The following is a 22041-nucleotide window of genomic DNA, read 5'->3' on the forward strand; positions in this document are numbered from 1 at the left end:
TATGATTATTGCCATATAAGTGATTTCTTTCCCTGGTTTATTTTGTTATATCTCGAACATGATGTGTCTGTGATGAAATGTTGGATATCTTTCTACTCCTGCTAAGAAACTATTTCCTAAAAGAGATGATAATGATTACTTACCTGTCTACTTTTTGTTAGTCATCCCATAAGGCAATACTGTATACCGTGTTGGTCATTATCCCAGATCTGTAAATTACTCTTGTTGACATTCACTGTATGCTAGACTGTACTGGATGGGTATCTTTTAATGCTATATCCCTTCTTTTTCAAGTTTTCATATAAGATTCCTAAAGTCCCATCTGCATGCCATCACACTAGATACTTTTTTCTGAATCTGCTTTACAATTTACCAGTCCCTCTAAATTTGAGATTGAGCTTGAGTATAGTTTTTGGTCTGATGATTGTGGAATAGCAGGTGTAGTATGGGATTGGAGTTGTGTATTACAGGATGAACCCTTACCGCTTCTTGAATTTCAGTACTGTTAAAAGTGACTTTGTGGTGCTTAAGCAGATGAGAAATATTTATTTATTATAGTCCGCATATTATTGAAAGATCCTGCGTATGACTTTGTTTCTTGTTATTTCTTGAATAAAAAAATGTTCTTTAAAAAGGAACAGGGTTTGAAAATGTCTGATAGCAAATGTAAAAAAAAGCCCAAGCAGCACCTCTTAGTATAGTGTAGTGGAATGAGCTAGTGGCCAGTTATGTCCATGTTAAGACTTTAGCAGTAGAGTGTTGTACCGTGTTAGCCATAGATTGATACAGGAGAAAGTAGGATGAAATGACACCATTTATTCGCTAATTAAATAAATTACAAATGCTAGCATTCGAGGCAGCACCTTGCCTGATGAAGGGGCCTTAGCTGCTTCGAAAGCTTGCATTTGTAATCTATTTAGTTAGCCAGTAAAAGGTGTCATTTCACCCTACTTTCTCCTGTATCATGTTAAGACTTGTAATACAATACAGTACAATACAATTTTCCTTCCAAATCCCAGAGTAGGTTACTGCACAGGATTTTTATGATTAAGATTATACATTAAAATCCTAATTTCATGTTTAATTTAAATTTCAATGCTGATTTTTTTGGACAGGTTCTGCATTTCCAAGCACTCATTTTGCCATCCTCTTCCAAGCCCTGCTTCATCGCACCTGTTGAAGTTTCAAAGAAGTTTGCTTATTTTTTTTATCAGGTTATTTGAATCTGACCTCAGTGGCTTAAAATCAAAGTAAGAAACAATTTTTTTTGTTTGTTTGTTTTAAGAAATTAGTCACTATATAACTGACTATAAAATTATTAATATATTACTTGGTTAACTACTAGCACTTGAAAATGTTTTACAAAACGTATACACAGCTTATATACACATACTCACAGGGTGAGTCAATATACTTCAGATTTACAAGATGATTTACAGGAATGCCTCAACCTGTTCACCAACCTGTTCAACACCTGTTCCATATGTGGCACATTAATTGTCCACAAAAATTGTATATAAGTATATACATAGCAGTACTATTAGTGTTAACGTAATTTTGACTCCCCCTGTGTGCGTATTTTCTACGTCTAAATTTACAACTAGGCTTTACTATTTGGAAGTCAAACTGTCCATTCATTTCAAATCTTTTAATTTAGCTTACTTCATTTGAGGAAGTTTGCAACGTCTTTCATATTGCCACAGCAGTATATAGCTTGGAGCCAAGGTAATAATAAGTTAAATAAGGAAACTGAAAGACATTGTGGCTTCTATATGTAAGAAGTGGTACCAACTGGTCATAAATCCTAGTTCTAGTTGTGATGTTGTCTTCCATGTTAAAAGTACATCTCGATTGATAACTGTATGTTTTAAATTAATTATTATTTTAAACATATTTAGCTATTCTGGACTAGATTATTATTGTTGCTGTTGCAGTGGAAGACTAAAGGTTACATTTGTGTTAAAGGTTAAATCTAAGTTTCTCATGAATTCAGCTAAAATAAAGCAAAAGGCTTTTGATTTAAGAGTTGTAAGCACTACCTTGTTCTCTCCAAAATTGCAATCCTTGCAGAAAATATTTAAGAAATGTAAGGAAATGGACATAATCATTTTCACTTTTTTTTTAATTAAAGGAATACTTCAACCATAATTACTTTTAAAATATTTTCTATAGCCAATATAGTTTATAGTGATGGTATAGAAAATTTTATTAATCTCATATATTTATGCAGAATGGAGAGAAAAAAGATTGTTATATAGGTAAAATTCCGTTACAACGAACTGCCAGGGACCTAAAAAATATTTCATTGTAATGAGATTCTGTATTTGTCAATATAGTGCTTTCTTTCACTTGCATCCAGGCATTTGCAATCATTTCAGTAGCTTCTTTCGCATTAATTTTAATCTCCTCCTGTCTATAAGTTATACTGATGAGAATTTTTCTCAGTATTTCCTTGCGATAATAAACTTTCAGGATGCGAATAATGCCCTAATCCAATGGCTGAAGCACTGCTGTGCAATTTGTTTGGGAGGAATTCAATGTGAACATTAACTACATGTGGAAGCATGTTGTGGGCAGCACAGTTATCAAACAGAAGCCGAATCATACTTTTCTTCTTCTTCTTCTTCTTCTTCATATTGTGAGGTTTCTGAACTCTTTTGTGTGTCCCAAAGCGCGATTGCCGCGTCAGTTGAAGATTGTTTTGTCCATTGCCAGGGCAGGGCAACAGCAGGTTCGCAGCACTGCAGTGAAGCAACACAGAAGCAAATCCTAAAAGATCAGGGTCGCGCTATAAGTCCCTGTTTTGCACCCCAAAGCACAAGGCATAGACTCAGTACTTTAGCAAAAACTTTATTCACCTTGAAACAGGAACATCAGGGTTATTTATTGTTGAGTGATCTGCCATTCTCCTATACACAGGCACAGCAGTCAGGCAGGGATGTGGCTAGGTTAGTGGCCAAGTAATCCTGTTCCCTGCATTCACAATGTTCCTTGCATCACCCATCGAGATCTTTTCTATTTGCTTTGGCGAAGAGACGCAGCAGAGATGTGAGCCTGCTGTTGCTCCGGCAACAGATAAACAGTCTTCCACAGACTCAGTGATCGCACTTCAGGATTCTCTTCAACGTGTTGTTCAGTTGGGGGAGGTCCCAAGAGAGTTTAGAAACCTCACATTTTCTTGAATGAGTGCCGCATTAATAGAAAGTTTCTTGAACGAGCATCACTGAACCACATAACAACGACTTTTTCAACGTCTTCAAATGCAGCAGTTCACATATGTTTGCAACCTGAGATTTTTCTTCTTCTTTTTTTTTTTTGATCGGTCTTTCAAGAAAGTTGATAGTGTCTATGGTGAAATTTCCGAATTCACTGGCAACTTCTTTTTTCTTTTTGCCACAATGGAGAGCTGCAAAAATGTAAAGTGTTTTTTTCTTTCTAATATGAACTGTTATTTTTAGTGTCTGCCATTTGTATAGGAGGGTGACAATGAGTTAAATTCCATTGGATGTTTTTCAAATGGTGATGAGCAATAAGCAAAAGGTATCAGTGAAAACCACTGAAAACAAAAACAGTACGAGGAAAGCTTGAAGAAAGAAAGAAAAAAAAAATTTTACAGTGTTTCTATTTGGGGATCGTTGTGCAAAACTGAGCTGTGACCACAGAACTAATGGCTCTGTGGATGATTCATTCAGGCATTTCAAGGTCTTTTGTGCACTTCGTTGTAATGAAAGTATCTGCTGAATTTATTTCGTATTAACGAGATTTCTATAGGCTCGTGTCATGTAGGGAAACTGTCAGGACCATAAAAATACTTCGTTGTAATGAAAATTTCATTGTAAAGATATTCGTTGTGACAGAATTTTACCTGTAATTGAAGCAAATAGTGATCAGTGCTGTATAACAAACTTCATGGGATTGACTTTTTAATTTGAAGAACTGCCTCTCACCCTCACTTGTTGGTCATCAAAAAGTCAGTCTCATCAAGCTTTAATTTTCTGTTTAATACCTGGTGCTGATTATTTCAAAATTAACTGTGCTAACAGTATTTTAGCAAAAAAGGAAGCCTTTTACATGTTTTAGGCTTGCGACTAGATTGACATGTGGATTGTGCGACATGTGTAATGTGAGTTTTTTTTTTTTTTTTTTGCTTACATGGATGTTTTGATGTTGTACAGCATTGGTTACTATTGGTGTGTATTATATCAGAAACCTTTTTCTTGCCATTCTGCATGAAAACATTAGATTAAAAATGTTTCTTGGCTATCACTAGAAACTACATGGAGTAAATAACATAAAAAAATCAATTTTTGGTGGAGCATTCCTTTAAACAATTGATTACATTCATCATTGAAAATATCTTATTTTATATGTAGAGCTGAGTGTTAACAGGAATGAAAATGAGTGTTTGTTTTTTGAGATGTCAGCACGTACTGAAAGGATAAGCTACCTGTGTAGTCACCTAATTGAAAATGGTACTTGACAGCCTCCTGTAGGTGTAGTTGAATCATGTATTCATTGACATCAAAGGCTTGCTTAAATAAAATAAAAATTGTGATTGTGCCATTTCTTGCATCAGAGGACATTTTAACATTGTTTAGGGCTGCTTCAGTTACTGCAAAGTTATTCCTAAAGTTTAATTTTGTTTTAACATAAAATTATGGAAAAATGGTTTTGTTCATTTGTCAGTACAGAATACTTCAAGTCTCTCCCACTTGACAGGAGTATTTCAGTTTGTTCCAGGAGCCATATTTTCATTCTGAGACTTAACTGGTTGCAGGACTCGAACAAAGCAAAATGTAGAATTCCATTGAAATTTCTAAAAATCAAAAAAAAAAAAAAAATACCATTTTTCCTTTTTAGAGAAATAAATTCTATGATACAAAAATATGATCACTCAATGAATTTTGGCAGGACAATGTGGACATTGCTCCATTTTATTAAACTCAGTGCCACACAAGGTGTTTTCTGGAAAACAGAATAGACTTCGCCCATTTCCTAAACAGTGCTGTTTAACTTCATGAAGTATCTTGCCTGCATTTGCTCAGCTTGCTTTCTGAGTTGCATCTAATAACAAGTGATGTTATATCAAAGATTAATTGTCATGTCTACGGGGACACCTTCAAAGAAAACTTCCCTAAAAGGACAATGCATTTGTAAGCATGTAACCCTAAACAGGTACTGGCACTGCAACTAGATGGGACCTGTTCCAATCATCAGAGGCTACACCTTCCCTTAAAACTAGGTATATGCATTTTTTCTTTTTGAAACCAACTGTCTTCAGAGCAGGCAGCTTCTGGTTCTGAGATCTACTCCTCTATGCCATGCTCTTTGCCAGTGATTGAGCAAAGTTTAGGAAGATAAGCGAAATCCTTAATTCAAGAATGATAAATCAGATCCTAAACTGTTTTTTCCAAGAAAGATTAAGTTTTTCACCATGAGTTCTTTTATATGTAAATATCACACTAGCACATTTTTTTCTGAATGCAAATGAAGAAATAAGGCTAGCTAAATGATCAATAAGATGTAAGACTCGCCAATTGATTTATGAAAATAGTGGGAATAATTACAGGTAGCCAAAGTGGAATTACTTGGGAAAGCACAGCAATGTGCAACAAAAATGTGAGGAAAAAATACATGTCATCCTCGGCCCTACCATGTTCTCAGCACAGTGACTTGACATACTTTATAAAAACAAAGCAGTAATTGGATTGAGGCACATCATTCTGCTTCATTTTGTTTTTTTTCCCATTGCTTTAGTATTTTTATTTCCTGCATGCACACAACATTCCACATGATGTATGTAATGCAATATGTTGATTGCTATTGTGCACACAGTATTGGTATGCAAGTGGATGATGGTGCTGGCTTTTGCAAAAATGGTAAAACTGTACATTTCTTTCAGCTTTAATATACAGTTATGTTTACAGAGTTCAATGAAATATTTTTTGCAAGCTTGACCAATTCTCACCACATTCCACTATCTAGCAGTGAGAATCTCATTGCATAGGTTATATAAAGTATAAAAACAAAGAATGTAATAGGCAAGTAGTTGCCTGAGCCCTTGTGGTCCCTCCACTTCCTCAGTTCATGAGTCATATCTGGAAATGCTTTGCTTTTGAGCCAGATGTCAAGGGTAATGTCACTGATTCTGAAAAAAACACTGTAATAATCGGGATGCTTTTAATAAAAAACAACTGTGTAGTTACTTGAAGGACATTGTTTGAATTTGCATTTGTTGTAATGAAGTGTTTTTTTACATAATAAAGAAGAGAATGTTAAATGAGATGTCAATTTTTTGCTGTTGTATCAATGGATATTGAATATTGTGAACCTTCAGTTGTTCACAGTTACAGATTGATAGGTAATCTGTAACTTCAGTGTTTAAAACTATAATATTCAATTTTATCAATTGTATTTTCACAACCTGCTGGAACCATGAATGTATCTCAACCCATACTCATGGCAATATTGCATTTTCTCCCCAGTACTCTTATTGTTACTCATACATTAACTACTTTTTTCCACAATAATAAGTTTTTGTCCTTTGTCAAATCTTTTAATAATGATTCCATTGTTATCTCTGAGTTTCCTCCGGGTGCTCCAGTTTCCTCCCACAGTCCAAAGACATGCAGATTAGGTGCATTGGAGATTCTAAATTGTCCCTAGGGTGTGTGTGTGTGTGCGCCCTGCGGTGGGCTGGCACCCTGCCTGGGGTTTGTTTCCTGCCTTGCGCCCTGTGTTGGCTGGGATTGGCTCCAGCAGACCCCCGTGACCCTGTAGTTAGGGTATAGTGGGTTTGATAATGGATGGATGGATGTTATCTCTGACCATGTTCCTGTTAATTTGGAGTTCAAAATTTTAAAATCAGTCCATTAATATTGGTGGATTTTATTAAATGTCTTTCTACACCAAATTAAATTTTAATAGATAAATAGATATTAATATATCTCTGGAAGCATCTATGGGAATACTTTGGGAAACGCTTCAAAACATTTTTGTTATGCCAGTTACGACAACACTAAATGGCTCAGCAGCTCTGCTGTGTGGGCACCCTTTGCCCATGTTTATTCCAAAACAGCCCCGGGTAATCATCCGGTAATAAGTGCTCAATTGAAACTGCTTTGTTGCTTAAAGCATATAACCAGGAGTTGTAAGCCTTTTGTAAAGGACTTAACCATATTCATAATTGGACAAGGATTTCAAAGAGTCATTCATCAATGTTATTTTTCAGAGCCAAAAGACAAAGACTGAGTCAAGACAAAAGAGCAATGAGCCGAAATCAAGACTATTAACCTCACTTGTTCACTAATCATACCTATGTCTATCAGTTAAACAGGGTGCTCCTGCACTGCAGTGATGTTTTTTTAGTGAGTCTTAGTAACATAAGTCAGGGAGGAGGTTATTAACAACCCATTATACTCTATGGTGGCTTCTAAAATGGTGATATGAATCACTTAAAATCTTACTCAAGCAACAAATGAAATTCAAATCCACATATGAAAATAAAACTCAAAAAACCAAGAGTACAAAAAGTTTCTAAACTGCCAAAATTTCTAAATACTTAATTACACGTATTTTAACACTAGAATAAACATGGTGAGGGTTTCTCACCACTAAAATTTCTCTAATGTCACAATACATACATTCAAGTTTGGTCAAGCAATGTAAAAATATGTCCAGAATTTAAGGCAATTTAAAATGCTGCAAAGGGAAGTATTTAGTACTAGTTATGCCAATTAAGTAGATGTCACATTATGTGACTTCTAGTCGTGGAGGACATCAGACTTGCCGACTGCAATTGTTGATCTTGTTACCGGCTTCATGGGAAAGTACTACCGACTGCCTCCAGCTTGCTGACATTATGCAAGTGAAAGCTACAACTGAAAATTGCTGGAAAGGTTGCATAATGTGATGTAGCGTAGCCTTTAGGAACTCCTTCAACAGAGAAATAAAATTGCAAATAAACTTCAAACATATATAGAATAAGCAAATGAAAACCAAAAACAACTGTTGCCACCTTGTTACATTATTATTCTGCAATGTTGTGTTTTGCAGGATAAAGTTCTGTTTGCTATTATCTGTGGCATATGCACACTCTTGCATATTTGTTTTGAATCAAAAATAATGTTAGTGTTATTTGTATTATAATCACTCATTTGCCCCCTCTTCAGCATGGTTTCAGATATTTTCAAGTAACAGAATATCTAAAAGTAGGAGTGTAAATAGGCAAACATAGCACTGAAGTTACACATCTTAGCATTGTAATACTGTATATGTAGTTTTATATTTACTTAAACTTAATGCCATATTATTTTTCTATGCGCACCACAATATTTTGCCTCTGTTAAAACACTATGGTTCGTTACTAGGATCACAAGTACTGGAAGTCTGGATGTGTGATGTCACTTTGAGAAATGCTAATTTGTATCCAAAATTGCACATTTTCAAACAAACTTTTATGTGTGCAATTATAAATGATTCCTTGGTTTTCTGACTTTTCCGCTAACTTCTTGAAACTCTGATTTTTGGTTACATTTTGGATTTATTCACATGGTTCATTAGTTTGTTTTTTTTTATTTTCACCCCCATTAATTCTTTAGAATATAATTTATCTCCTGGTCCGTTTTCTGTTTTCCCCTGGCCTGCTATAAATTTTAACTTTTGGCAGAACAGTCCATTGTTGAGCTGTATTTTTAAATAAAGGTCCTCGGTACCAGCAGAATTAATTTTGTTGACAAAAGAGGGACTCAAGAAACTAATTCTTAAGTCATGCCATTCAAGTTGTGAACATAGGAAATATTAATCAGATTGTCACTCAAAAATAAATAAGACAGAATTTAGGAATTTATTTTCAGAAATGAAAAATACAGTTGGAACTACATTTGTGATGTTATAAGTTTTTATACAAATCCGAATGTAGAGAGAAGCACAGGCCAAAGTTTTCTTTTTACAATATAGAAATGTAGCTACTCATGGTACTGTATATAGAGGAGCTGATTAAACCCTATAGCCTCTCTGACATTTTAATATGCTATTAATTCCTTACAAAGCCATTGTGACTTTAAGTTAGCACCATTAATACTAGCTGTTTAAAAAGTGTAAGCAGAAACAATACAATAAAAATAGTGCATAGGCATTAACTGCTGCTATTTCAAATATAAATAAAAACTCCTTATATTGTGCATTCTACAGACCAATCTCTACTAAACAACATTATTTCTGTAAAACCTTTAGCAGAATAGGGAAAGTTCTTCTTCTACATCACCACAAAATCAAACTGAATTTGTTTAAAGTGCCATTTTACTTTCAAACTATGGACCGTATAGTATAATATACTGTATATCCCTGGAGCATTTGAGTTTCCAGGAATCCTTCTGTCTTTAATTATGTCAAATCTGGATATCTGTTCAGTGTGCTATTGTGCAATGTGGATTAAACTATTATATTGAACCCCAGGAGCCCCTTGTATAAACGTGCCTACTGAATATTTCACTTTAGCATGCAGACAAGGCTGTACAATATCACCAGTGCCATTGCTATTAGGCCTTGTTCACACGGGCGTTAAGTTTTTGGATTAACGAACTTGCTCTGAACGTCCGAGACGTTTATGTTGCATTTTGTGGTGGCGATCGATTGACTTCTACACCGGCGTTCGTTTGTCTCTGTCTAACGCCAGCCTGCAGCCCAAATTGTAGTTTGTGTGTTAACCTGTGGAGGCAGTGTCGGGAACTGGATATGAAAGCCCTTGTCGTTTTATTTGAGGTGCCTCCTTTCAATATGGACCATTTTGCTATGTTAGATATTAATTTTCTTGTTTTAAAAATACTCGTAATCTGGCGCGTAGGGTGAGAAAAATCGCCGCCGCTACTGGGTTCATCCTCTGACTGCACAACGTCGGGTTAAAGGAAGTTTTTTTGGTGCTTTATGAAGAAATGCGAAATTTCCGCGCAAGTTTTTTAATTACTGTCGGATGTCGGTTTCCACTTTTGATTGTCTGCTGCAGCTGGTGCAATGCCACATTGCACGCCGATCAACCAATATGCGACTTGGTGTTAGCCCGAAGAGACTACTTGTCACTTTGAGGTAAGGAAACAGTAGTCGAGTGTGCGCTTACACCGGTGTTATGCACTGAAATGCCCTCACCCAACGTGCAGAAAACGAACTAGAAGCGGTTTCCTTGCGTTCGTTGGGTTTTGAACGCCAAGAAAAAGCTGCATGCAACGTTTTTTTGATGCCGTATAAACGCAGAGCGGACAAACGCACGTCACCAAAGCCCGTGTGAACACTCTCATTGACTCCTACGTGTAGAAAACACTCGGCGGTTGATCCGCGCTCACCGGACGCTACGAACGCAAAAAAAAAAACGCTCGATTTTAACGCCCGTGTGTAAACCTATTGCTTTCCACTCCTACAAACGACCAGAGTTTATAAGAGAAGGATTTGAAGAAAATGTTTTCCTTTATGTTAAATTTAATGGATGAATTCTTTAGGATTTATGGGTTCATGCTTAACTTGAAAAGAGCGTGCCATACTCCATGACTAGTGTAGCTTGTCATGTTTAAATTGGTTGTAACAGTTCAAATATCTCAAAGCTATAGCTAGAAAATTGTAAAGACCTCTTCAAAATCATTAAAAGACATCTCAAACTCCTTTAAATAAATAAATAAAACACTATGTATCTAACAGACAGTGTTTCAAAGGTGTAAAGCAGAGTGGAGGTTAGCATTACATGATTTTGTTTTTGACTTCCGATTTATTAATGGGTTGCAAATTTCTCTAACTTTCTCTCCATACATACTCTGATAATCATTGCATCCATCCATTCTTAAAATAAATGTTATTTAGTTTATGGAAATCACTAATTACCTGCACAAGTCTTTATATTCCAAAATATTTTTGTCTTTTGAATAATTGCGTTTCAAAGTGAATATTCCAGTAACCTACTACTTTTAAAATGCTGAAACATTTCTACATTTTTTTTAGTATCTTTGGATGAATGTAAAGTATAGAAAACCACCTTGTTTCAAAGAGTACAACCCTAGATGATAACTGGCAATGATAGTATCTAGTTAGTCTTTTGTTAAGAACTGTGCTCAGTCATCATTAAGATACACCCCTCATCAATTTGTATAAATAAGTTTGAGCAGACTACTGTTTGATTTTGATTGGGAGCAGTTCAGTCACAAGGACCGGGTCCACAATCCTATAACCAATCGAACTGGTGAACTAATTGATTTTTAACAGTATACTTCATTGCAATATCCTTTGTAGTAAAAATCATTGATACATGACCTAACATACATTGTTGTATTTTTGCAGCACTTCCACCATTATGGTCCATTCAGTTCTAGAAAGTATATTTTGGAGTAATCTGGACAAATCTTCACCTTTTTCTAAGCCTATTGAAGCCTTTGGAAAACTGATTATTTTTGTCCACGATGGAGTAAGCAACAGTAAAGAGGTAAATTTTAATATTTTCTTTCAAATCACTTTATGTTAAAAAATACATGTATTTAATATTGTAAATTTTGTTTCATTGCTTACAAGGTTTAAGTAAGAGTGTCCATAGGATATTCAGTGTTTTTAAAGTTTATATAATCATAAAAATACAAAAAAAATATTTTGAAAACGCCAGATTTTGCTCCAGTAGATAGAATGAAATGGTGATAGGCCCTAAAGCAAATAGCTTTTATTACTGGGGAAAATTGTCCAGACTTTACATTGTGCATGATTGTTATGAACATCCATCCATTTTCCAAACCGCTGAATCTGAACACAGGGTCACGGGGGTCTGCTGGAGCCAATCCCAGTCAACACAGAGCACAAGGCAGGAACCAATCCCGGGCAGGGTGCCAACCCACCGCAGGACACACACAAACACACCCACACACCAAGCACACATTAGGGCCAATTTAGATTGTTATGAACACCAATATTCTAACACTTATAACAATAATTTTCAATCAAATGGTTTATTTATGGGAGAATTTTCCTTATGTAATCTTTTAATCCAGCTTTAGCTCTACTTAATATACAGTATGTTGACCTGGTCTCATGTTTGCATTCCTAGACTTTTTTTTTTTTAATGCACTAGTGCTTTATCTGTTTAATTCCTCTTATAAATTAGAAATGATAGTTTTACCTTCAGTCAAGGTAGAATGTTACTTGCACATCCTGCAAAAATGATTGGTGAAGAAGCAACATTATTCTCTAAAAATCTTGAATAATAATTGCAATATCTGAATGGGCACCATGGTGCGGTGAAGCAAGGTCTTGCAAACTGCATTTTTTGAAATGAAAATATTCCTGGCCATTTTTAAAGGCAGTAAATAAAAGAAGTGCTGGTTGTGTATGTAATTATCAAAGTTCACACGTAAACTTCCATTTTATCATTTCATAATAAAAAAAAAAAAAGGTACGTGGCAATGTCACCCTACCAAAGGGCTGCCTGACACAATTGCTTTGTCATGTTTCTCAATGTTTCGGTTGGGGGAGGGGGATTGGGGGGGAGGAGGAGGAGTTTGACCCAGTTAAATAACACCCAGGGAGCCAGGCCTGCAGAAGGTGTACTTGAAATGATATGGAAGAATATCGGGTGTTGGCGTTAGTGGCACAGTCTCATTCATTCTTCAAGTAGATGGAGTATTTCAATCAGCTTGATTCCGTGTTTACATGTTGCATTTCAGTCTAGTTATTTGATTGTACTATCCACTGTGAGAATAACTTGAGACTGTGTCACTAAGGTTGGCACCATATGCTGCATGTTCAGGTGGCATGTGTCGATCAACTTATCATTTGGATTATTTTGCCATTATGGCTTCCAGCTTCCTTCTCCCTGACACGTTTTAAATAATTTTATTTAGTACAATTGTCTCTTATTTATAGAAAAGTATCAATTTTAGCCCTCACATATCAGTGAATATTTTACAGTTAAAAGTTGAAACTGTGCTAGTGACATTTTTTTTTCAATTTATTCTTGACTTTCAGGTACATAAAAGAAGCCCTACACCTTTGTACAGTAACATAATATGTCCCAGTCTTTAGAAGAATGGAATTATTGTTCAAATGCAACCTTTTGTTTTAGTTCTGGCATTTCATGGCTACATAAATTGTGAACCAAAATTGAGATGATGTTTTAAATCATAATGTCTGTGTTAAGTATTCCCCATAGCACAAAAAGATGCTTGAAATTTTCCAATAAAATTACAAATATCAAAATTAATAACATCCTCCTAAAAGAGGATTCTGTCTACTTGGATGAGAAAAATAAATAGAATTTCAGCAGGTCCATTGACATTCTCATACACTCTGTATTCTACCACAGTGGAAGAGCCATCAACAAAGTGGTGTATTTCCTTGTATTGTATGCTCAAAGCATCATGCTGTTGTCCAAACTGACACACACAAATGTGTTGTACGCACCCTGACTGTTTTACAAGGTAAATATGAACTAATATTTTTGCTGCAAGTCAGTAATTTTCAATTTAATATGGTAATCAGAACTAAGATGCAGTTGCCACATTTTCTGGGATCCCTCAAACTGATTTGGATTCAGAAGTCAGTGCAGAATTCTTGATGCCTGGAGCTTAAGTTTTACTTAAAATATGACATATTCCACAACCCCCACTGGAAAAAGCAGTTGAGAAGATGAGGTGTATGACACATGAAGTATGATATTACACAAGAAGTTAGTGTCACTTTAGAGACTCTTGAGAATGGCTGTTTTCGCTCAGACTGAAAATATGGGGCAAAAAAATGATTATAGTAATTATTGAAAGACCATGTTCTTTAAATTTTCATTGTATACTGAGTTTGTTTCTGAATGAAGGTTTCAGGTAGTGAACAACTTTTAAATGACAGAGGCTTAAACATAAAAAGATATTTTTATTTACTCTTTAAAAAAACTAGAATAGGAGAGTTTTATTGTGTTGAAATAAAAGTGCCCTTGTTTAATAATAAATTATTGCCTGGATTCCAAGAATGGCATTTTCAACTAAGTGCAATTTCTTATTAACTTGAATAAGTTAGATGTCCTTTTGAAGATAGTATTATAGTGTTGGATCAGTACTAAAATTTTGACTACAGTATCGGTACCAGCATTCAGACGTCAATACTGGCACTAAAGCAGTTGCAAAGCAAATAATGGGTAACTACAAAAATCCCTGCTTTACTCCAGCTCGCATTACCTGGTGCACACATTTTTTCCCCATCAACTGTATCGAATGCTAAGGGGGATGGATTTGAGTGGAAAGCTGACCTTTACTTTCGGTATTGAAAATCATAAAAATGTGGGTACTATACATTTTAAAATCTAGGGTTTTTGGTATACAGCACAACCCTGTATCATTTTACATATAATCTTCAAAATCTTTTAAAGGGTACATATACACAGAAGAAAAATATTAAGATACTATATATTTATACAAAATGCTTTTTATCAATTTATTGTACATATATAAAAACGGTATAACTGTCACATTTAAGTATTTAAAAATGTAAGTTATGTGTAGTTAACTGCAGAGTTGCTTATAATGTGTGATACATTATACTACTGCAGTGCAAGGATTAAACCACATGTCAAGCAGCATAAAATTGATCCATTAGGCATTATAAATGTATGATATGGTATAATAAGTAAAATATCTTTCTGCAGATACTGTTTTGATAATATCATTACTAAACATGCAATGTAAAGGCTTGCATTGTTTTTCAATAAATTATCAGAAGTATTTGTACTGAATCACCTGCTTACTAACCAGTGAAAAAGTTAACTTTAAATAAATACAGTAGTATTTAGTAGATATTTATATGATTGAATTTTAATGTTTGGATGTATTTATCTTTAAAAGGCTGACACAATGGAAGTAATTTACAATATACAAGAAATATTTAGTATGACAGTGATGTATTGGCTTCAGAGCAACCATAAATTAAGTCATCAGCAAAGCATGAGAAAGTTGAAGGAGCTGGCTGACTATCTTGTTTTGTTATTTGAAGGTTTGTAAAAAATAATTTTATTTTAACTTCTCAGTATATTTAAACTTTAAAATTTGTTTTATGAATAACAGATTTTCACGTTAGATAAACTATTCATTTTAGAGGAGTATGTTGGAAACTCAGTTGGCAATAGCACTAGAGACTCAATGCAAAATGTAAATATTTCCAATTAACCATGTATTGTTTTTCTTTCATTTGATTAAAAAGCTTTCTCTACTTCCCCCCCCACCCCCCCACCTTATGTGGAAAAGAGGAACAGATTGATACTAACCATTGATTAAAATATGAATTATAGAAATAGGATAAATGCCTTTTATATTAACATAGAATTTAAGATAAACAAAAGACAAACATTTATCAAAAATTGGTTTATTTAGATGTTTAGTGTATTTTACATCTATTTTTGCTTAGGTTTGTTTGGAATATTACAGTGATGTCCATGTCGGCGTGCATATTTTGTTTTAAACTTGAACACGCAGGTTTAGGTGAGAGTGCTTAAACATTATGCTGTGACTGAAGGATTTCATTTTGAGCTTGTTAATATTTGCGGTATGCACCTGGCATAGCTATTCCTCAACTTATTACACGGTAACAACATGATAAAGCAAGTATTTGTCCATGTACTAGCTACTTAGAGTTATAATTTATCTCAGTATAGATAAAGCAGTTTTATGACACCAGGCCTTTAAGGACATGTCTGATGTTGTGTTAGCTTGTGCTGTCTTTGTGCGAGGTTTAAGTGAAGAAGTTTGTGTGTGGTGGAGGGCACTTCTTGTCTTTGCCATGTGGTCCTTTTTATGGGCTTGTTGTGTCTTTTTAGAAAAATTCTTAACTCATTCTGATGCAAGAGATTAGGGGGTAAGATTCCTTTCTTGAAGTAAGCCTTTTTTCCAGATTAGGTTCAATAATTAGCACAAAGTCTGGCTTTGAAAATCTTGTCTTGGAGTTAATGAACCCCAAAGGGAGTTCAGAGGCATTCCAAAATATCCACTGCCAAGAAGTCTCTGGACAGAATGTTCTTTCAGCTCAAAAAGGTACAGGATAATTTTAATTTCCATATTAGCTTTCACCCCTTAAAAAAGAAAGAGAAAGTGCATGCACTTCGTATTGAAATGATGGTTTAGGTCCCACGGGAACAGACACCACATCCAGGTATACATTACTGTCTGCTTAAAAGTGCATTAGTGTGCCCATCTTATTAAGAAAGAAGTTAGCTTATCCTTAGCTTAAGATGAACACCTTTCCAGGTATCTGTTAGTCTGGCAAAGTCTACACACTGTAGATATCAATTCATCTTTACACCCTAACATGTCTGTTATCAAATATTGATATTATATAGATCTATATAAGGAAAGAACTTTATATAGCTTAGCCATTTAAACTGGAAATATTCTGGAGGGCAAATGGGAGTAGTATGAATACCTTTCAACCTCTATTCCAAATCTGCCCTTTCAGCAGAGAAGGCCTTGCATTTTACTATAAGTTTATGAAAAAAGTAGCAAAGTTAATGGAATCTAGCATTGTGCATTATGTTGAAATATGCAAAAGCCAATATCGTGATGTTCAGCACTTTTTTTAGATTTTATGCAACCACTTCTAAATGTTAAATAAAACCTGAAAAGTTTCCACTACTGTTTCTAAGCATGATTATGTTGGCTCCAACTGTATTGCCTGATAGAGATAAGCATCAGAAAAAAATGGATTGAGGATCAGAAGAATAACTTGGAATACGTAGACTTAGCTCAACTGTTTGTTAATTATTTGGTTTTACCTGGGATGATAGTTCAAGCATCACAACATCTAAAGATAATATGTTACTACATATAAAAGCCATATAGCCATGTATAAATATAAAGCCTTGCAACATGCATGTCTGCATCCAGCATAAAATGGGTCCCTGCTAAGCAAAGTTCCATAAGATGTTTGCTGTATATATGAGAGGACAAGCAGCAAGTGTAATTTAGCATCTAACATTTTTTAACTTTAGAACTTTTTTTGGACCTTGTTATTGCATATTTCATCATACCAGCTTATACCAATCATGACTTTAAGTAGCCTTATTTATGTACTAAACAGTAAGGACCCTCTGAAATTATGTAGACTTGTACAGAACAATATAATGTGTAAGTGTATGTCCTGTGCAAGTCTTTACAACTACATGCATATGAGCCATACTTTAATTTAGGTATTCATTGTACCCAAGGTTAGAAACAGATTTAGAAATAATACAATGGTGCCTTAAACAAGTTTTAATAAATGGCAACTGAGTGCCTTCATCGCCGTCTAAATATTAAATGATACTATGTTTACTGAAATATGTACTGTGACTGTATTCATTAGTTTATGATTGATGTTTTTCCTATTTAGTAATCATGCTTTTTTTCAAACATGTTTTCCAGACTTACCATATGAAGATTCAGAAAAGCTCATCTCTCTTTTACAGTCTCCATGGCTGAAAATGTTCTGTGCAGATGCTATGTATAGGAAGTTGTGTTCTCAGAATGGCATTGTGTTAACAAAAGAACCAATATCTCTCTATAAAATTGCAAGTACTTTTGTTATTGACCTTTTGTAATTTCAATATCTTTTGTAGTTCCTTTTAGTATTCAATTTCGAACATGATAATAATGCTTTTTAAAGTAGTCATACTGTGTGTTATTGTATGCCACTGTACTTTTTTTTTCTTAACTATACAGTAAGTATATTTTTGGTTTTTGTTTCCTACATCAATACCCACCCAAAAATATACATTTTCAAAGAAAATTTGCTGGTACATATTTTTGCTCCTCTTCTAAGGTGTGTGATAACTTCTTTTAACAGTATTAATACCAAGTCAGCATGCGAATAATTAATATATCCCAATTTACTTTACTCAGTGTTTCTTACATACTCGGATGTTGTAGATGCTCGGTACCTTGAGATCCACTATGCTCACCCTGTGACATATCAAGTTTGCAGCTTATCCAGAAAAGCAGTTGAGATGGGCCAAAGATGGAGTCTGTGATGCCAGCAGCATGTCTTCAGTTCAATTAAAAAATCCACTTAAAAAATTATACTAACAAGTCAATGGCCAAATCTTAACATTTTTAATTAAGAGCATTAATTAGAAAAATTTTATATATTAAAAAAAAAGGAGAGAAGAGATAGAGACTTTATGTAAAAAGTCTGCTATAATGTCAATATATTTATTTGTTCCCTGGGAAAATTATCAAAACATTTTTGAAGCCATTGCAGGACACAGAGAAATACAGACAGAAGGGAAGAAACTCATAAACAATTAGTAACAAAAACTTCCAGCAGTATGCTGTGCTAAAATTTTAAATAAACTGAATATTGAGACTGATGTGGCAATTCTGATGTTGGCAGTTATATGATTCCAGAGTTTGAGGTGCTTGTGACTCAAGGCCCTTGTTTTGTTTTTGTTTTTTTTTTTAATCCTGGAAATTTAAAAATGACCTGCATTTCATTATTGCAGTGTATACTGTGGGGTATAATAAGGAATAGCTTCTTATACAGCTTGTACATTTGATTTTAAATTTTGTAATGTTATGTTTTTTTAATTTGATCTTTAGTTTTGAGAATTGGGTCAAAGCTGGTGATAACAATAAATATAAGTTGACAGAAGTTATGGGACTGTGTAACAGTTGAGACAGTTTTCAATGCCTAAGCAATCATACTCCTTAATGGATAATAGCTAAAGGTGAGCTTCAAGCTGCTGTAAATCTGCTTCTTTTGGCATAAGTCACACGTAGCAATATGATGACTCTAGCAGTCGGACATAATAGGGAAGACTGGACAAAAGCTAAATTTGCATGCTGAATTGCTACTTAGCTAAGTAATGGATATCTGTGATTTTTCTTTTCTCACCTCAGCATCACATTTTTAATTAATATAACCTCCCACCAAGCATAGATCAACATTTGCAAACAAATTGGGCTCATGGACAATTGATTTTAATCCCTTGTGACTCTTGAAGCCGTAGCTTTTCCTTTGTAGTGAAGGCTAATTTCAATTTTAAATAAAACACCCTGTCATGGTAAGACTTGAGGGACATCCATAAGAAAAAGCCTCATCTAATAACGTGTCTCTCTCTCTCTCTCTCTCTCTCTCTCTCTCTCTCTCTCATATAGATATATATATATATATACAGTATATATATATCTATATCTATATATATATATATATACACACACACACACACACAGGTGCTGGTCATAAAATTAAAATATCATGACAAAATTGATTTATTTCAGTAATTCCATTCAAGAAGTGAAACTTGTATATTAGATTCATTCATTACACACAGACTGATGTATTTCAAATGTTTATTTCTTTGAATTTTGATGATTATAACTGACCACTAATGAAAGTCCCAAATTCAGTATCTCGTAAAATTAGAATATCAGTTAAGACCAATGCAAAAAAAGGATTTTTGAAATGTTGGCCAACTGAAAGGTATGAACATGAAAAGTATGAGCATGTACAGCACTCAATATTTAGTTGGGACTCCTTTGGCTTGGATTACTGCAGCAATGCGGCATGGCATGAAGTCGATCAGTCTGTGGCACTGCTCAGGTGTTATGAGTGCCCATGTTGCTCTGATAGTGGCCCTCAGCTCTTCTGAATTGTTGAGTCTGGCGTATTGCATCTTCCTCTTCACAATACCCCATAGATTTTCTATGGGGTTAAGGTCAGGCTAGTTTGCTGGCCAATCAAGGACAGGGATACCATGGTCCTTAAACCAGGTACTGGTAGCTTTGGCACTGTGTGCAGGAGCCAGGTCCTATTGGAAAATGAAACCTGCATCTCCATAAAGTTCGTCAGCAGCAGGAAGCATGAAGTGCTCTAAACCTTCCTGGTAGACGGCTGCGTTGACCTTGGATCTCAGAGAACACAATGGACCAACACCAGCAGATGACATGGCACCCCAAACCATCACTGACTGTGGAAACTTTACACTGGACCTCAAGCAACGTGGATTCTGTGCCCCTCCTCTCTTCCTCCAGACTCTGGGACCTTGATTTCCAAAGGAAATGCAAAAAAACTTTGGACCACTCGGCAGCTGTCCAGTCCTTTTTATCTTTAGCCCAGGCGAGACGCTTCTGATGCTGTCTCTTGTTCAAGAGTGGCTTGACACAAGGAATGCGACAGCTAAAACCCATGTCTTGCATACGTCTGTGCGTGGTGGTTCTTGAAGCACCGACTCCAGCTGCAGTCCACTCTTTGTGAATCTCCCCCACAGTTTTGAATGGGTTTTGTTTCGCAATCCTCTCCAGGGTGCGGTTATCCCTATTGCTTGTACACTTTTTCCTACCACATCTTGTCCTTCCCTTCGTCTCTCTATTAATGTGCTTGGACACAGAGCTCTGTGAATAGCCAGCCTCTTTAGCAATGACCTTTTGTGTCTTGCCCTCCTTGTGCAAGGTGTCAATGGTCATCTTTTGGACAACTGTCAAGTCAGCAGTCTTCCCCATGATTGTGTAGCCTACAGAACTAGACTGAGAGACCATTCAAAGGCTTTTGCAGGTGTTTTGAGTTAATTAGCTGATTAGAGTGTGGCACCAGGTGTCTTCAATATTGAATCTTTTCACAATATTCTAATTTTCCGAGATACTGAATTTGGGACTTTCATTAGTTGTCAGTTATAATCATCAAAATTAAAAGAAATAAACATTTTAAATACCTCAGACTATGTGTAATGAATGATTCTAATATACAAGTTTCACTTTTTGAATGGAATTACTGAAATAAATCAACTTTGTCATGATATTCTAATTTTATGACCAGCACCTGTATGTGTGTGTATATATACACTCAGCAAAAAAAGAAACGTCCCTTTTTCAGGACTGTGTATTTCAACAATAATGTTTTAAAAATCCAAATAACTTTACAGATCTTCATTGTAAAGGGTTTTAATGTTTTCCATGCATGTTCAATTAACCATAATCAATTAATTAACATGCACCTGTGGAATGGTCGTTAAGACCTTAACAGCTTACAGAAAGTAGGCATTTAAGGTCACAGTTCTAAAAACGCAGGACACTAAAGAGACTTGTCTACCGACTGTGAAAAACACCCAAAGAAAATGCCCAGCGTCCCTGCTCATCTGCGTGAAGCGTGCATTAGGCATGCTGCAGGGAGGCATGAAGACTGCTGATGTGGCTAGGGCAATAAATTGCCATGTCCGCACTGTGAGACGCCTAAGACAGCGCTACAGGGAGACAGGAAGGACAGCTGATCATCCTCGCAGTGGAAGAGCCCGGATCTCAATCCCATTGAGCACGTCTGGGACCTGTTGGATCGCAGGGTGAGGGCTAGGGCCATTCCCCCAGAAATGTCCAGGAACTTGCAGGTGCCTTGGTGGAAGAGTGGGGTAACATCTCACAGCAAGAACTGACAAATCTGGTCCAGTCCATGAGGAGGAGATGCACTGCAGTACTTCAAGCAGCTGGTGCCAACACCAGATACTGACTGGTACTTTTGATTTTGAGCCTCCCTTCATTCAGGGACACATTGTGAAACATTTTTAGTTTATGTCTTATGGTGTTGACTCTTTTACTGTTCATACAAATATTTACACATTAAGTTTACTGAAAGTAAAAACAGTTGAAAGTCAGAGGACGTTTCTTTTTTATTGAGTATATATATATATATATATATATATATATTGTGACAGATTAAGTGCTTGCTCGCACCCTTGCACCCTCAGACACCACGTCAGACACCAGGTAAAAGTCCAATAATTATTTATTAGAATAATTATGTGCACAAAGCACGCTCCTCTCCACAATACTCAATAACAAACAATAAACCAATCCTCCACTCCCAGATGCTTAGCCACCCTGCCTCCCAAATTGTCTGGGAGCCCCCACAGTCCTTTTATACTCCCTGACCCGGAGGTGTTCCTGCCCAACAGTCCACAAGTCCTTATTCCTTCCAGGTCAGGGTAAACAATGCTTTTTCTCACCCCGGAAGCCCGTCGCTCTTCCTATGACGAACTTCCGGGTCATAGGGCACGAAGAACTCTTCGGTCCTCCCTGCAGC

The 22041-nt window shown here is 35.7% G+C and overlaps 1 protein-coding gene across 1 annotated transcript in view; it reads left to right on the forward strand.

The window, feature by feature from the left end:
- Positions 1-22041, forward strand: part of LOC120532078 (SMC5-SMC6 complex localization factor protein 1-like) — a 91923-nt gene that overhangs the window by 51799 nt on the left and 18083 nt on the right. The window contains exons 11-14 of the mRNA XM_039757983.1: positions 1116-1250; positions 11320-11461; positions 14850-14997; positions 17397-17542. Of these exons, the coding sequence (XP_039613917.1) occupies positions 1116-1250; positions 11320-11461; positions 14850-14997; positions 17397-17542 (571 nt within the window). The remainder of the gene's footprint in view (positions 1-1115; positions 1251-11319; positions 11462-14849; positions 14998-17396; positions 17543-22041) is intronic.

The sequence above is a fragment of the Polypterus senegalus genome, chromosome 7 (genome assembly GCF_016835505.1).
Source record: "Polypterus senegalus isolate Bchr_013 chromosome 7, ASM1683550v1, whole genome shotgun sequence".
NCBI classification, from domain to species: domain Eukaryota; kingdom Metazoa; phylum Chordata; class Cladistia; order Polypteriformes; family Polypteridae; genus Polypterus; species Polypterus senegalus.